General features: G+C 34.9%; 1 protein-coding gene and 1 pseudogene across 5 annotated transcripts in view; one reads left to right on the forward strand and one right to left on the reverse strand.

The window, feature by feature from the left end:
• The window catches only part of PDS5A (PDS5 cohesin associated factor A), a 129,831-nt gene that overhangs the window by 38,698 nt on the left and 73,112 nt on the right, over nucleotides 1-18,021 (forward strand). For all 5 annotated transcript variants that reach the window (XM_037064301.1, XM_037064304.1, XM_037064305.1 and 2 more), the window contains exons 3-9: nucleotides 2,456-2,659; nucleotides 4,429-4,515; nucleotides 5,271-5,368; nucleotides 6,630-6,756; nucleotides 8,654-8,734; nucleotides 9,598-9,738; nucleotides 14,567-14,682. In XM_037064301.1, the coding sequence (XP_036920196.1) occupies nucleotides 2,456-2,659; nucleotides 4,429-4,515; nucleotides 5,271-5,368; nucleotides 6,630-6,756; nucleotides 8,654-8,734; nucleotides 9,598-9,738; nucleotides 14,567-14,682 (854 nt within the window). The remainder of the gene's footprint in view (nucleotides 1-2,455; nucleotides 2,660-4,428; nucleotides 4,516-5,270; nucleotides 5,369-6,629; nucleotides 6,757-8,653; nucleotides 8,735-9,597; nucleotides 9,739-14,566; nucleotides 14,683-18,021) is intronic.
• Nucleotides 3,561-4,411, reverse strand: LOC118999629 (40S ribosomal protein S7-like; annotated as a pseudogene).

The following is an 18,021-nucleotide window of genomic DNA, read 5'->3' on the forward strand; positions in this document are numbered from 1 at the left end:
AAGGACCAAAAGAAGAACAACAAATTTAAAAACAAACAAAAAAAAACCAGAACTGCCAAAAAATTGAACTGTATGGAAGTTCCACAACCAAGAAGTTAAAGAAGAAACATTCATCCAGGCAGGTAGGAAAGGTGGAGATAAGCAACTGGGACAGAAAGAATGCATAGCAAGGTGGAGGCTATTGGACAGAATGAGGTGGCCTGCGGTAGCTGGTGGAGCAGTTTTCCCCACATTTGCATGCTGATAAACTGAGAGGAAAATTGGGGAGTGAGGCAGATCGTGCAACCCAAGGTTCCAGCCTGGAAAAATAAAACCTCAAAGCCTCTAACTGAAAAAACCTGTGGGGTTGCAATGGTGGGAGAAACTGCCAGACTCACAGAAGAGTTCCTTGGAGGGACCCACAGGGTCCTAGGACAAACACAAACCTACCCACCCAGGAATCAGCACCAGAAGGGCCCATTTTGATTGTGGGTAGCAAAGGAAGTTACTCAAAGCCAGCTGAGAGCTGAGCAAGAGACATTGTCCCCTCTCAGACCACTCCCCCAGATACAGAGCCACAACACAGTGACGTGTATTGCCCTGCCCCAGTGAATGCCTAAGACTCTGCCCCTTATAATGTAACAGGTGTACCAAGACAAAGAAATATAGCCCAAATGAAAAAACAGTGCAGAGCTCCAGGAAAAATACAACAAAGTGGTGAAGAGATAGCCAACCTATCAGAGGCAGAGTTCAAAACACTGTAATCGAGATGCTCACAGAAATGGTTGAGTATGTTCGCAAAATAGAGGAAAAGGTGAAGGCTATGCAAAATGAGGTAAAGGGAAATGTACAGGTAACCAACAGTGATGGGAAGGAAATCAGGACTCAAATCAACAGTGTGGACCAGAGGGAAGAAAGAAACATTCAACCAGAACAGAATGAAGAAACAGGAATTCAAAAAAATGAGGAGAGGCTTAGGGACCTATGGGACAACTTTTAATGTTCCAACATCTGAATCACAGGGGTGCCAGAAGGAGAAGAGGAAAAGCAAGAAATTAAAAATGTATTTGAACAAATAATGAAGAAGAACTTCCCCAATCTGGCAAAGGAAATAGACTTCCAGGAAGTCCAGGAAGCTCAGAGTCCCAAGGAAGCACACACCAAGACACATCATAATTACATTAATGAAGGTGGAAGACAAGGAGAGAATCTTAAAAGCACCAAGAGAAAAGGAGACAGTCACCTACAAAGGAGTTCCCATAAGACTTTCAGCTGATTTCCCAAAAGAAACCTTACAGGCAAGAAGGGGCTGGAAAGAAGTATTCGAAGTCATGAAAGGCAAGCGCCTATATCCAAGATCACTCTATCCAACAAACCTATCATTTAGAATGGGAGGGCAGATAAAGTCAACACTGATAAGGTCAAGTTAAAGGAGTTCATCATCACCAAGCCCTTATTATATGAAACGTTAAAGGGACTCGTCTAAGAAAAAGATCAAAAAATGAATAGTAAAATGGCAAAAAACTTACAACTGTCAACAACCAAATCTAAAAAAACAAAAACAAAAAGGAAACAAGTAGAACAGAAACAGAATCACAGAAATGGAGATCACATGGAGGTTATCAACAGGGAGGAGGAATGGGGGAGGGCGGAATGGGGGGAAAGGTACAGGGAATAAGTAGCATAAATGGTAGGTACAAAATAGACAGGGGGAGGCTAAGAATAGCATGGGAAATGTAGAAGCCAAAGAACTTATATGTATGATCCATGGAAGTGAACTGGGGGTTGTGGGGTACAGGGCTCAGAGAAATAAAGGGAAAAATGGGACAACTGTAATAGCATAAATCAGTAAAATATTTAAAACAAATAAAACATAAAAGAAACATAATTGATGATATTGTAAAATATCAAATGAATTTGGTTGTACACATGATGCCAAAAACTCTTTACCTGGGATGATTTAAAATGAGTAATAAGCCCTAGCTGGTATGGCTCAGTGGATTGAGCACAGGCTGTGGGCCGGGGTGTCGTGGGTTCAATTCCCAGTCAGGGTACATGCCTGAGTTGCAGGCCAGGTCCCCATTAAGGGCCAGGTGAGAGACAACCACACATTGATGTTTCTCTTCCTCGCTTTCTCTCTCCCTTCCCCTCTCTCCAAAATAAATAAAATTTTTAAAGAAATAAGTAAGTAAAATGAGTAATAAGAGTCTTATGTTCTTCATAAATCTGCTGCAAATGTGGGTAATGTGTCTGTGAGTGACCCCAAAATGGATATTTCTTCATGCTTATGTCTTTACCCAAATTCTTAATGATCATTTACAAAAAATGTGAATCCTCTGATACTAATCAATTACTCATTTGTGTTAAAATTATATATATATATATATATATATATATATATATATATGTATGTATATTCTCTACTGACTTCTAAATATCAGGAGTTGATTATATTTTTCTAACATATATTTTACAGATGGTAGTAAAAACTTTTATGGATATGGATCAGGACTCAGAAGATGAAAAACAGCAGTATCTCCCACTAGCGTTGCATCTTGCATCTGAATTTTTCCTCAGGAATCCCAATAAAGATGTGCGTCTCCTTGTAGCATGTTGTTTGGCTGACATCTTCCGAATCTATGCCCCAGAAGCTCCATATACATCCCATGATAAGCTTAAGGTAAATAGCAATATTTACTAAATTGGTTTGCTTTCATAGTTTATATTGCCCTTAGGAACATAACTTTTGTGTTTTTCATGTCATCTTAAGATTATATCATAAGTTGCAAAACAGACTATTCACTTAGACTTTCATTGACTATCTACAAAAATGATTGGTAGTTTTATGAGATGTTGAAAAGTACGGATCAAAGCTAGTTCCTCTCTGCTCATATCTAACCTTCAGGATAACCCACCACAAAGCCCTGATGGCTGAATTGAAGGGATAAATAGTGTATTAATGACACCTTTTAAAGCAATAGTGTATCAGAACTTATACATTCAAGTGTCTGTTTTTCCCCATAAGTTATTCTACATGCAAAACTATGCTCATCTTGGTGGTCCTGCTTTTGTTTGAAATGTTCAAGTTCCTTTGAATTGATCTTGAGCTGATTTCATATTTTGAAAAATTTTATTCTTGTCAAATTTTAATCCTTTTGACTCTTTCTTTTAAGTAGTCTTAAAATGAGTTTATTTAGTATGATTTTGGGTTAAAACTTCTTAAGAAATGAAGAAGAAATGAAGTGCTTTTATTAAGAAGTGAAGCACTATCATCATGAAAATTACAACCTTGGAATCAACCTATTATTGCTTTTGCTCCACACAACTTTGAAGTCACACATCAAATTCAAAAATAGGTACTAAAAATTATTATTCACGTGTAGGAAATAGTAATAGAAAGACTTGTGTCCAGGTATCCTCAAAACGAAAATAATTGTTTTCCATGATGCACAATGAAGATAGTAAAGTGTAAGTTCTGTTATAGAAGGGTAGGTAACACGGTATAGAACCTGTGGTTCTGTCAGATGAGAAAGCCTAAAGATTTATAGCAATAATAATCTCTATTTTCACTTCTACTGAGAATGATATTTTATTTAGTCATTTTTGTTTACAACTGAAACTGGGAATTCAAAATTAACATCCTTGCCTGTAAGCTTCTTACAGACACCAGAAAAAGTTTCAACCTTGTGCTTCCACATTGTGCTGCTGGGCTTTATCCAAATGAATCTTGATGAACCAGCTGCCATCTGGTTTCTTGTGGACTCTCTTGCTCACAACTTGACTTCGGGAAAACAAGTCCTGTAGGATTGCTTTATGCAAGGCAGAGTGTGGCTCCTGGGTTGCTTTTGTTTATTTTTTGTCCAGCTTTTTCGAGTTGGCTTAGAATTCTTCTCTAAAAGACAACGTGCTTCCCACTGAACTTTTTCTGTAACTTGTTTACCAGCCATATGTGGATTTCCTGGAAAGACCAGTCGGGGAACTGGAACAAAGGTTATAATAGCTTTCTGACTACCACCAACTCAGTATCTTTGGCCACTGTAATGTTCAGCTCCGTAGCTGGGCCTTGAGGTCCAAGTTTATCTCCAGCTACAGCAGAGCCTGGGAAATGCTGGACTGAAACTGGTCTGACTTCACCATTGCACTTAGTAATCTTGATGCTGAGACTGAACATGGCCTTCTCTTTGGTGAGCTCTGGCCAGAGAAGAGATGTAGGTCTAGCAAGGGCTCCTCAGATCCTGCTCTTTATTTTTGCTTCCAAAGGATGTAATTTTATATGATTTACTCTTTTCCAGTTATTTTGAATAGGCCAGTTCCAAGTCATTTGGCCAAAGGAGAATTTTCTTTTATTGTAGTTTGTAAGAGAGAAAAAATATGTATGTATATATTAGTATACTGTGAAAGAATAAGTATGTGTGTCTAAATTAATATATTTTATCATTTTTTTAACAGGACATATTTTTGTTTATTACCAGACAATTAAAAGGTTTGGAAGATACAAAGAGTCCACAGTTTAATAGATACTTTTATTTATTAGAGGTAAATTTTTTTTTATTTAAAAAAATATCACTCTAGAAAAAACATTTAAGATTTTATTTATTTGCTTTTAGAGAGAGGGAAAGGGAGGGAGAAAGAGAGGCAGAGAAACATTGATGTGTGAGATTAACATCGAGGTAACTGGGACCTGGCCCGCAACCCAGGCATGTGTCCTCATTGGGAATCAAACCCATGAACCTTTGGTTTGTAGGCCAGCACCCAGTCTACTGAGACACACCAGCCAGGGATCGAAAATTCTTAATACTAACTTTATAATGTAAAATGAACCTTTTTGTTTTATACAAAACCTTTTATGCAAAGGTTTTAATGCAAAGTCTTTATACTTTGCATTTTATACAAAATGCCCTTTATTTACTTCTTGCTCCTCATATCTTGAAAAGATAAAGTGTATTCCACTGGGAAAACTATTATGTTATTTGAAATTTTATTTTCACTCTTCTGTTTTTATTCTTTTCTAAGTCAAAATAATTAAGTTGAATTAATTTTCACTGCTTTTTATATTTTGTGTGTTATGTATGTCCAACAATTTAGAATTTTTCTGTTAGAGAAGGTTAATGCCAACAGATATATGCCTTTTTAAAGATCAGAGTACATGATTATTTTAACAATTATAATTTTATATTTTGGACTTTTATAAGCTTTAAGATTTTTAATTCTAAAAGTTAAGTTATATTAATGAATTTGATTTTGGGTAACTATTCTATGTGTGTAAATAATTTTTATTTTTTTATTTTAAGAATTTAGCTTGGGTTAAATCATATAACATCTGCTTTGATTTGGAAGATTGCAATGAAATTTTTATTCAGCTTTTTAGGACTCTCTTCTCAGTGATCAAGTAAGTTATTTTTAAAGCATTTCTGGTTTTTTCTTTTCTTGCTGTATATATACACTAAGATCTTTCAAAGTTACAAGGAAATGTTTTTCTTAGAAGACAATATGAATGAAAATATTTTGGGAGGCATGCAAATGTAGTGTCTTTCTAAAAGTTACAGAAAACTGTATCTAACAACCTGACAATTTTTCCACCACTTTTAAAATTCTATATCTTTGCATTTTACCATACCACTAAGTGCCCAGCAGTTCTATTATTATACATTATTTCACATTAATTTTTTTTAAAAATTGTAGGTGAGACAGATAAATTATATTAAAATTTACTTTGGTCTTGATTTAAACTTTCCTATATCTATAGCAGTATAACTAAATTATAACATTTCTCTTGACTTGTCTTTGTACATATGTTCTGACAAGTGTGAATATGGACAGGTCAAATCTTTAGTTAAGATGCCATTATAAGGAGAGAAGCCTAGATGTTCTACTAGTTATAACAGATTTTCTTAGGTAAGTTTGTATCAGCAGTAAACATAATTATTGAGGAGTACAGTTGACTCTCACTGGCTAAGGAAGCAGGACCAACACTGATTCTTGGCTTTATATTTAGTTGATTTTTATTTGTTTGTTTCAAATTCTTTGAGAGATACAGGATGGCATTTTTAGCACCTTCTAGTTATAAGGTCTGGTAAGCATTTTGTATCAGAATTTTGATTTTCAGTATTGGTGAAGTAAAGCTGCTAGTGGCAAATGTATGTAGCATAAATTACATGTAATTTATGGCTTAGGTTTTTTCCTGTGTTTATAGTTTATTTTGGGCAATGTATTAGTATCTGAAAAGGTAAAAAAGATGAAAAACTGTCTGCCTTCATTATCTTGTCATTCTTTTTGTTGTTGTTTTCATGCTTAAATTTTATCATGTTTTAAAATCTGGGGCCATGAACACAAAGATGGTCTTTCTTTCAGGTTGACATTTCTGTTTTTGAATTTAAGTTACTGCTCAAATTCTGATTGTGTAAGGTCTTAATTTATTTTAAAAGTCTTGGCATTTATAAAATACTTTACAGCAATACCTTACAGCTATTATAATAGTCAACAGAAGGAGAAAGTAAATAGAGCAGCCAAAATTTCTCTGCTGCCATTGGCATGGTTCCCTCAGCTGAAAATTCTTATACATCTAACATAGTTGTTTTAAACGGAGAAGTTTAATATTCTTTTTGTATGCCTGGATTTTTTTTTGCCTTTTCTTCTGTTTCTTTTTTCAGTAATAGCCACAATAAGAAAGTACAAATGCACATGCTAGACTTGATGAGTTCTATCATCATGGAAGGTGATGGAGTTACTCAAGAATTATTGGACTCCATTCTTATTAACCTCATTCCTGCACATAAGGTCTGTATATATGAAAATATTAAAGGTTAATGTTTAAAGGTAGCACTACACATTTGAAAAATATATTTTTTACCACTTACAATCCCATGTAATTATTCCTATCATACTTCAGCCTGAATAAAATGGAGTAACACACAATAGTCTTGTAGCTGATACTGTTTTTTGGAAGATACTTGATTAACATGTTACATTGTGGAACATTTTCATTCAGTTAAGGGTCACCTATTTTCTGGAAAATTTTAAATGTTTCAAATTCATCACTCATATCAATTTTAAGGGGTTCGAGTACTGTCTTAATTTGTTGTTTTTGTTTGTTTATTTTTTAAGAAAAGATGTATTTTTTCCTTTATAACATAGATGTTGGACATAGGAATTTGTATTTATCAGAACCCACACCCTACATTTTTTTTTCTTAAGCAATTTCAGGAAAAGATTTGGGCAGAAGTAAAAACTATGTTTAATGTTAACCACAGTTACTACCATTAGTTAATTACTTTTAGGTATTAACATTACCTGTGGTTCATCTTAAAGAGAAAGGGTGATTTAGAGCTGTACATTCCTTTCCATTTTCTATTTTTTTCTCTCTTGTAGATCCTAAGAAATTGAAGGATTTAGCTCCCCACAAGGCCCACCACAGGGCTATACATATACCTAACCTACTATTGATACTTACTTTTCTCCCTTTTCCTAATGGTTCAGTGACCCACTATCAGATGTTAGATGTGATTAATTATAAAGTCTTCTCTTGACTCTTTGAGTCTCCAAATATTATTTTCATTTTATTGATTCAAATGAATCTAATTAGTCAAAATTGTGGGAATATGGCAAAGGATTATAGTATATGTCAGGCAAAATAAGAGAAGGAAAACTTTGAGAGGAATGGATAGTGTATTTGGTGTTTATATTCTACTTAGTATTCTTATGAATGGGAAATTAAATACTGTTTTAAGAAATAGAAAGGTTGCCTTAATATTGAGCTAATCTTATTCCTTTGCCAGTGGAATAAAGCCTGAAGCTAGGGTCAGAAATCTGGCTCACTGCCTATTTATGCAAATGAAGTTTTATTTGAGCCCAGTTATGCTCATTTCTTTTTACTTTGTCTATGGTTGCTTTATGCAGCAGAGTTGTGTAGTTGCAGCATTGACCATGTGGCTCACAGAGCCTATGTTTACCATCTGGCTCTTGGCTTGTAAAGTTTGCTGACTACTGACCTAGAGTACAGGACTTCCTAGTCTCTTTTTGAGAGAGGTGAAAAATAATGGTGAATGAATTTCAGTTTGGTCCAAAACTTCAAAGTATAGAGAAGTTAACAGGTACTCTTCAAAACAAGAATTCCTTTTCATTAACTTTGTAAAAATTAAATATGTATATTTTTCTAGTCTTTTTTAGACCTTTAATATGTTACAGTGCATTGAAAATCTTGAAGAGCAAACACAGTATTCAGCATTGCAAAATATAATTTAATTGACAGTTTTACTTGGAAAATTTTCCAGGTCTACCCCTCTCAGAGCTCATGCTGATCAGACAATGAAATACTGAGATTGTGGTTTAGAGGGCTTGTGTGTGTGTATGTGTATGTGTGTGTGTGTGTTTAGGATACATGGGTATCACTGCCAGTTTAAGTTGGTTAACAAAACCAAAAGGCTTGGGTCGATTCTGAGTTTAATAAAATTAAATTTGACATAGGGTTAGGTTTTTGGCTAACATATTATTTTAGTTTTTGATTCATAGTTGTGTTATTTCCAAATTCTGCATTTAAGTCAATTTGACTAGAGAATATTGGATAAATCTTTAATGTGATTCCACTGTATTTTTTGCTTGTTGATTTGAAGACTGTAGTGTTCTAATGGTGTTATCACCAAATCATTTGTAACTTTGCATATTTTTATTGTTTCAGAACTTAAATAAACAGTCATTTGACCTTGCAAAAGTCCTGTTGAAAAGGACAGTCCAGACTATTGAGGCATGCATTGCCAACGTATGTATTTCTGTCTATATTTATTCCAGAGTTGTGTAATTCTTAATCCATTTCAATATATTAGAGCCTTTCAATATAGGTTTATTTAGCCTATAAACAGTTTCATCTATTTACAACAAAAGTATGTTACTCTTCAAAAGAAATGTCATTTGATGATATTATCAGAAAAATATATGCTTCTGTCAGTTGCATACAATGCCTCTTTAGCATTTTTAAATTTAATACTTTTTTCTAAGTATATATGTATGTTGGCAGGGAGTAGAGGTGTCACTTAATTTGTCTTCTTGATATTATATTCTGTTTTTCTTCTAACATCCTTTTAAATTATCAGTTAGCTTTTAGAGCATCAGCTTTTCTTCTTTGTCCTCCAAGTCAAAATGTATTTGACTTCCTCTGAGTATTTTTGTTTAAAAACTCATCCCCACCTTTAAATAGTCTTTATTACTAAAGTCATGGGAAAATTAGTTACACTCAAATAAAAATAAAATAAATTAAGGCTTAAACAATTTTCTCTGCTGTTAGAAAATTTCCTAGCATGTTCTCTGATGAATTACATAAACTGTCTAAATTGTTTTGTTTTAATGAAAGTTAAAATTCCTAGAAATAGGAATATCTTAATTTGAAGCAAAGCTAACAACTCAATTCTATTTACCTTTTCCCCCAGTAACATTCATACTTTGATGGTTAGAAATTCATTTCATCTCTTTGGTAGCTATCATATATATTAATTGAAACATCTGTTTCATCCCCTTCAGTTGTATATGTAATGCTTAACTATAATTTTTCTTAACACGTTTGTTTAAAAACTTATCCAAGTTTTCAAATTAAGTGGATTTTTTTTTTTGTTTTAATGTCTCCTATAGTTTTTTAATCAAGTCCTGGTGCTGGGAAGATCATCAGTAAGTGATTTGTCAGAACATGTGTTTGACCTGATTCAGGAACTTTTTGCTATAGATCCTCATTTATTATTATCTGTCATGCCACAGCTTGAATTCAAACTGAAGGTAGGACTGACTGCGATTTTTAAGGTCTTTAAGCTTTAAGAGAAAAATACATATGACATAGTTTTTCTTTAGTTGTGAAAAAATAAAATATGAGTTCAGTTTATCTTTTTATATTTAGTTAAGGTATACGTGTTTTAATCATTTGAATAAAACAGTATCTCTCATATGGACCATAGAATTTACATTGCAAAACTACAACATGCCTAGTTAAGTATCGGATAAACACAATGATACAGAAATAGATAGGACTTACAGCATCCCAGAAACTTATTGTATATGTTGTTTTTAAATGGTACTTATTTTTAGATATGTTTTAGAACATAAAAAGATTTCAAACAGTGCTTGGCTACACCTATATGACCCTTTCGTAGTACAGAGCGATGACAAAAATTTTATTGAATGACTTAGGAGTATATTTTTTTGTAACTAAACAAAAAATTTACAACCCTTCAAAAAAATATGAAAAACTTGACACTTGATCCCCTATCCTGGCTTACAGAAGGGAACACCTTATGTTTGCTTTCTATCCTGAACTTTTTAAAAGGCTTTTTACTTCAGTATTTTATTTGATCCTTAATTCAAACCGTGTTATAATTAGGATCAACATTATATTTGTTGTTGTTGTTTAGATAAAATAAGATGAGATATTTTGCCTAGTTACACAGTTAAAACAGATTTAGGATTAGAACTTTGTATTTTAGATTCTAAAAATATGTATGGGTAATTAAGAATTGTTCAAACTGTCTTTATTAAAAGCATTTGTTTTATAGTATAAAGGACATTGGTACCAAGCTTCTGAGGAACTCTGATGTATAGGAAATGTGTAGAGAACATGGTCTTACTTGTTTAATAAGAGTTTATTTTAAAGACAGCCTTAAGATGTTTCCATGCGAAATTATTTCTAGGTATGATGCAGTGAAATATTTTCTTCCAATCTACTCATAAAGTGTGAATATGAAAAGCCAAGCCTCTTTAATCCTCAAACGAGACTGCCACGATAGATGGTGGGAGGGTTTAGAAACCAAACTTTTGGGTTTCTTTTTTTTAAATTTTTTAAATTTATTTATCTTTAGAGGGGAAGGGAAGGGAAGGAGAGAGGGAGAGAAATATCAATGTATGGTTGCCTCTCATCTGTCCCCTGCTGGGAACTGGCCTGCAACCCAGGCATGTGCCCTGACTAGGAATCGAACCGCGATACTCTGGTTCGCAGGCCCGTGCTCAATCCACTGAGCTACACCAGCCGGGGCCAAACTTTTGGATTTCTGTACATGGACTTAATGTAAACTAAGCTAAGCTCGGGTGGTTGTTCATACCCCGTTCTTTAGTAGTGTTGTTTAATCTAAAGCAGATCTTGTTAACAATACCTAACAACCTAAAAATAGGTTTTATCTGATAGATTTTATTTTTAAATCCCATACAAAGACTCCTCTCTCTTTAGTTACTGCCATTGAATGGGTGAATAAGTTTAAAAGTCAAATTTTGTTTAAAGTTCAGATGTATGCATTTTCTTTTTTAAAAAATCTGACAATTTGGCAAAAATTGGATGTTTCTACATGACAACAAAAGGGCTAAAACTGAGCAGTACAGTAGCACCTTCTTAAATGAAGTATGAGCTTTTCAGTTTACCACAGTTCCCAATTGCCCCTTTATTTTATACCCTCTTCTCACTGCTACAATTTGACTTCATAGGTATACTTTAAAGGTACATGAACAAGAATTTTTAATAAATATCATATTTCCTTTTTAAAAAATATTAACACTGTAATGAGTTAATGTTATTTCTTTCTAGTCTGTTTTAGTAGTATATACAAAGCCATTTTTGTTTCTCTATGTTCCTAGATATTTCACATCTTTTTAAACTTTATACTGAATTAATATTTTGTCTAAATAATAGTAATAATGGAATATTTGTTTATTGTTTTACAACAGGTGCCATCACCTGTGTTCTTATTTGCTCCTGACTGCAACACTAGACTGTACCAGTATTACTTTTCTCATAGTGAATGAAGAAACTGAGATTCAGAGTAGTTTAGGTATCATGTGTATATAATTAGGGTACCCCATTTTGAGTTACCACTATGTCCTAAGCAGATAGTCTAGGAAGTTTTTATGACCATGGTGATTACTCTGTAGTTATATCTCTGAACTATGTAGCTACAGCTTTTAATAGATAAGAGTCATAGGTCACAATTTGTTTGATTTTCATCCATACTAGGCCACTGCATGCAACTGTGTACACTGTCCACTGCACAGGTCCACAAAGTGCTATTCCCAGATGTTTCAGGGCTGCCCTGGAGTTGTGCTGCATAACAGCCTTGGCTGGAGTCATCGTGAAATTTACCACATTTACATTCAAGACTTTTTTCATGACATGCAGAGAGAGAGACATACATTCACATGTATCCCCCAGATTTAAAAACATTGTAATAGTTACAATTACCTTATCTTGGTTGGAGTAAAAATTTTCAGAGAATTATTCTGAATCAGTTACCTTGCAATTCGAAATAATTAATAGGAAAAAAGGAAATAATTAATAGAGTTAGTTACCTTTTCTAGCCAGGATGAAAAAAAAATAAAATCTAAGAATAGCCTTTTGAGGTTTATTAAAAAATATTTTATTTATATATATTTTAGATAGAGGGGGAGGGAGGGAGAAAGAGAGAGAGAAACATTGATGTGTGGTTTCCTCTCACGTGCCCCCACTGGGGACCTGGCCTGGAACCCAGGCACGTGCCCCAACTGGGAACCGAACCGGGTACCCTCCGGTTCGAAGCTCATGCTCAATCCACTGAGCCACACCAGTCAGGTCAGAGTTTTGTTTTGTTTTGTTTTAGAAAGTCACTGGTAAATTATTGATGTAGAATCTTCAATGTTTACCCACTGTTTTAATTACTAAGATATATATGTGTTTGTATTTGAACAATGCATTGTGTAATATCTTAATGAGATAGTTTTATCCTTTGGGATAGAGGAATACTATGGCTGTACATTATTTTTTGCACCCAAAATTTTTACACCAAAAATTTTATCATTTCTATAATCATATCTGGCCTCACTCAAGGGCTTTATTTAAAATTTTAAACAGTGGTGGTAGTGAAGATTGCCTGAATAAGTGAGGGGATGCTGGTGAAGAGGGCCAAAGGGGGAAAAATTGGGACAGCTGTAATAGCATAAACAATAAAATATTTAAAATTAAACATTAGGGGTGAGTTATCACTTATTTTATTTCAGTAGTTAAATATTTAGATGTGAAATGTCATATCATTTGAAATAATCAGTAAGCTACTAAAATAGTCACATGCAAGTAGAATAAAATTTCCTACATCCTAGTTTTGACATTTAATGTATAGAGTGATTTCTTTAAAAAAAAAATAGACCTGGCTGGTGTAGTTCAGTGGATTGAGTGCTGGCCTGCTAACTAAAGGGTCCTCAGTTCCATTCCCAGTCAGGGCACATGCCTGGGTTGCTGATCCAGGTCCCCAGTGGGGGCAATGCAAAAGGCAACCACACATTAATGTTTCTCTCCCTCTCTTCTTCCCTTCCCCTCTCTCTCAAAAATAAATAAAAATCTTTAAAAAATTAAATAAGTCATGTTGGCTGGCTAATTGTACTTACTCAAAGGCAGCACTAATCTAGATTGTTGTATCACTTGAGAAAAAGTGCTGAAGAAAAGTCATTTTACGATTATAAGTGTTACAGCTTGATAAAGTTTTTATTTTTACATGTTTGATGCATGTGCCCATTTTACTCATAAAAATCCCTATTCCTGAAGTTAAATATTCATTAGGAAAAGACATTTTATAGCATGGTCTTTTATTTTAATAGTTCATTTTCTATTGTATGTTTTTCATTACCATTTATCACACCTATATCCTCTTCCCTTTGCACCCTCTGTGCTCTACCCTGTAAAATCCGCACATTGTTGTGCGTGTCCATGAGTTCTTTTTTTTTTTTTAACTTACTGTCTTTTCCCATGAGTATTTGTTTATTGGGTTTCTGGTATCACTTTAGACACTGTATTTGAACACTTAAAATCAGCAATTGCTTTTAGGTACTGCTTTTATTTTCCTAGTGAATATGTGGGGTTTTTTTTTAAAGTTTCACATACCATATGGTTTCATAACAATTTAAGATATGACATCACTAGTGAAACTGGAACCGAAATTTCTTACCATATATTGATTCAGGATAATAAAATAGGAGGCCCTCATCAGAAACAATGTTAACTTTTTGCTTTTTGTAGTATTCAGTTCACTTTCAGATCCTAACATTCACGTTCTTCTAATAAAATTAGTTTTCCTGAATTAAAACATTCTTTTGTGTCGTGTTCCACAGTCAGTAGGGGATCCTTGTTTAAAGGGGCAAAGAAAGCCAAACATCTGTAATAGTGTCAACAATAAAAAAATTAGTAAAATTTACATTTTGAAGCCTTAACTGATGTGGAGCTCAAATTGTGGGAAAGTTTCTTTGTAAACAAGGCTTATTGAGATGGGAATTACTTGAAGTTTTGCCTTTTACAGAATTTTTTCTAGGAGTCTTAGGGAGTGTTATAATTGAATGATTACCTTGATATTACTCCAATATCTGTGTTGACTGCAAACAGCAGTGAAGTCGGCATAAATTAGCATTTGTGAGGGTTTGAGTAAGAACAAAGAGCAAGATGACCTCACATAGAATCAAATCGATTTCTACATAGTAAAGGACAGCATATATTAAACTTGTCATTATGAGCAGAATATGAAATTATAGCTTCCCAGGAATGTTTCATTTTATTTCCTCTGATCTGATGAATAACTGCAAGATTCATTTCTTTTCTCTTTTCTCTTAGAGCAATGATGGAGAAGAACGATTAGCTGTTGTTCGACTTTTAGCTAAATTGTTTGGTTCTAAAGATTCTGATTTGGCAACACAAAATCGTCCTCTCTGGCAGTGTTTTCTTGGACGGTAAGAGAACATAACAATTGTATGAATTTTTTTATATTTTCGAGGCCAGTCAATGTGGTCCACTTTATTAAAACCATGCGTGTCGTCCTGACTGAGGTGGCTCAGTGGATTGAGTGCCGGACTGTGAACCAAAGGGTAGCCGGTTTGATTCCTAGTCGGGGAACATGCCTGGGTTGTGGACCAGGTCCCCACTAGGGGACACGCAAGAGGCAACCACACATTGTTGTTTACCTCCTTTTCTTTCTCCCTTCTCCTCTGCCTAAAAAAATAGAATTTTTACAAAATAAATAAATAAAATAAAACCATGCATACCAGGTTGAGACTTCCAACCAAGATGGAGGAATAGGTAGATACACTTTGCCTCCTCACACAACAAAAAGAACAACAACAAATTTAAAAATAAAAAACACCCCAGAACTGCCAGAAAATTGACCTATATGGAAGTCCGATAACCAAGGAGTTAAAGAAGAAACATTCATCCAGATCGGCAGAGATGGGCAGCTGTGGCTGAGAGGACCCATAGCAAGGCAGTCGCTGGAGGACTGGGGGCAGTGAGGGCAAGCAGCGGCTAGTGGTCCTACATTTGTGTGTAGATAAACTGGGAGGAACAACTGGGGAACAAGACAGACTATGCAACCAAGGGTTCCAGTATGGGGGGAAAAAGCCTTAGCAGCTCTGACTGGAAAAATCTGTGCAGGTAGCAGTGGCAGGAGAAACTCCCTGCCTCACAGGAGAGTTTGTTGGAGAGACCCACACAGTCCTAAACCATGTACAAATCCACTCACCCAGGGAATCAGCACAAGAAAGGCCCAATTTACTAGTGGGTAGCAAGGGAATTGACTGGAGAGCCAAACAAGTGGCGTTGCTTCCCCTCGGACCCCTCCCCTACATTGCCACAACACAGTGATGTGTGTTGCTGTGTCCCGATGAATACCTAAGGCTCTGCCCCTTACAACGTAACAGGTGCACCAAGACAAAGAAATATGGCCCAGATGAAAGAACAGAGCAAAGCTCCAGAAAAAATACACCTAAGCAATAAAGAGAGAGCCAACCTATCAAACGCACAGTTCAAAACACTGGTAATCAGGATGCTCACAGAAATGGTTGAGTATGTTCACAAAATAGAGGAAAAGGTGAAGGCTATGCAAAGTGAGGTACATGAAAATGTATGGGGAACCAACAATGATGGGAAGGAAACTAGGACTCAGATCAATGGTGTGGACCAGAAGGAAGAAAGAAACATTCAACGAGAACAGAATGAAAAAACAAGAATTCAAAAAATGAGGAGAGGCTCGGGAACCTCTGGGACAACTTTAAATGTTCCAACATCAGAATCATAGGGGTGCCAGAAGGAGAAGAGGAAGAGCAAGAAATTAAAAACTTACTTGAACAAATAATGAAGAACTTCCCCAATCTGGCAAAAGAAATAGACTTCCAGGAAGTCCAGGAAGCTCAGAGAGTCCCAAAGAATTTGGACGCAAGGAGGAACACACCAAGGCACATCATAATTACGTTACTGAGGATGAAAGACAAGGAAAGAATCTTAAAAGCACCGAGAGAAAAGGAGACAGTTACCTAAAGGAGTTCCCATAAGACTATCAGCTGATTTCTCGAAAGAAACCTTGCAGGCAGGAAGGAGCTGGAAAGAAGTATTCCAAGTCATGAAAGGCAAGGACCTACATGCAAGATTATTCTATGCTGCAAAGCTATCATTTAAAATGGAAGGGCAGATAAAGGACTTCCAGTTAAGGTCAAGTTAAAGGAGTTCATCATCACCAAGCCCTTATTGTATGAAATGCTAAAGTAACTTATCTAAGAAAAAGAAGATAAGAAATACAAACAGTGAAATGACAACAAACTCACAAATATCAACAACTGAACCTATAAGACAAAAAGGAAATATCTAGAACAGAAACAGAGTCACAGAAATGGAAATCTCGGGTGGGGAGTTGGGGGAGAAAGGGGTAAAAGGTACAGGGAATAAGAAACATAAATGGAAAGAGAAAAGAATTTTAAAAATAAATAATAAAACCATGCATACCAAACTTTAATTGATGTTTGTTTCTTCAGTATCTTGCATTGCTGTCTTTCATGGAAAATAAATTATACAACTAATTGATTTTATGAAGATATTATTTACCCACATTAATACTTCTAATCTTTTTTGTTCTAAATAATGTCATTAGAATAAACATCTAAGAATGTTCAAATTCTTAAGATTTTTATTTATTGATTTTAGAGATGAAGAAACATCAATTCTGTCAATTCATTGTTTTAATTATTTATGCATTCATTGGTGCTTCTTGTGTGTGTCATGACTAGAGATCAAACCCACAACTTTGGCATTTTGGGAAGACTCTAACCATCTGAGATACCCAGCCAGGGCCAAAATCTTAATAATTTTTAAAATAAATCATGAATTTGAAGATATGCCCATGCCATATTTTTAGTCTAATAATCTTAGATGTATAGCATATGTAATTGCATGATGTGTGTTTTGAACTAATCAGTATTATATGATTTTCACATCGAACATATCATCCCTTTCTACTCAAATATATTTTATTTACTTCACAAGAACTTAGAATTATTACATTCTATCAACTTAATGGTTAGGTTCAAAATAATCTATGAAATGAATTGAATTCCTTCTTTCGTTCCCTGTAAGTATTGATTTTCTCCACTTCAAACACTGATTGAAAAGTTGATTTTCACTATTAGTATTCTGGATAACATTTGAGGTTCATTATTGTTCAATTCAACTAATTCAGAAAATGAGCTCAGAAATGTTTTAAAGTAAATTCGATATAGTAGTCCTTATAATAGTTTTAGGTTAAATATTAAAATGTAACAACAGTCATTACTGGTGTGGCTCAGTTGGTTGGGTGTCCTTCCACAAGGCAAAAGGCCACCGGTTTGATTCCTGGTCAGGACACATGCCTAGGTTGTGGCCTGGTACCTCACTGGGGCTTGTGTAAGAGGCAACCAATTGATGTTTCTCTCACTCTCTTTCTTCCTCCCTCCCCCTTACTAAAATTAAGTAAGTAAAATCTCTTTAAAAATTAAAAAATTATATTTAACAAAAAGCTCTGCCTGGGTAGCTCAGTTGGTTAGAGCATCGACCCAATATGCTAAGGTTGGTTGTAGGTTTGATCCCCAGTCAGGGCACATATGAGAATCAACCAAAATAGCGGCATAAGCAGACATGGTTTGTTTTCTCCCACAACCACGTCAAATTACAACTAAAATATAGAACAACCATCACTGAGAACCATCTTAAAGCAAGCTGAATAGAGGTCTGACAACTATGGAATTAAAGAAACCACATCCATCCAGCCT

This window comes from Sturnira hondurensis, unplaced genomic scaffold (genome assembly GCF_014824575.4).
Source record: "Sturnira hondurensis isolate 20B ecotype Veracruz unplaced genomic scaffold, ASM1482457v3 Scaffold0015056, whole genome shotgun sequence".
Lineage (NCBI taxonomy): Eukaryota > Metazoa > Chordata > Mammalia > Chiroptera > Phyllostomidae > Sturnira > Sturnira hondurensis.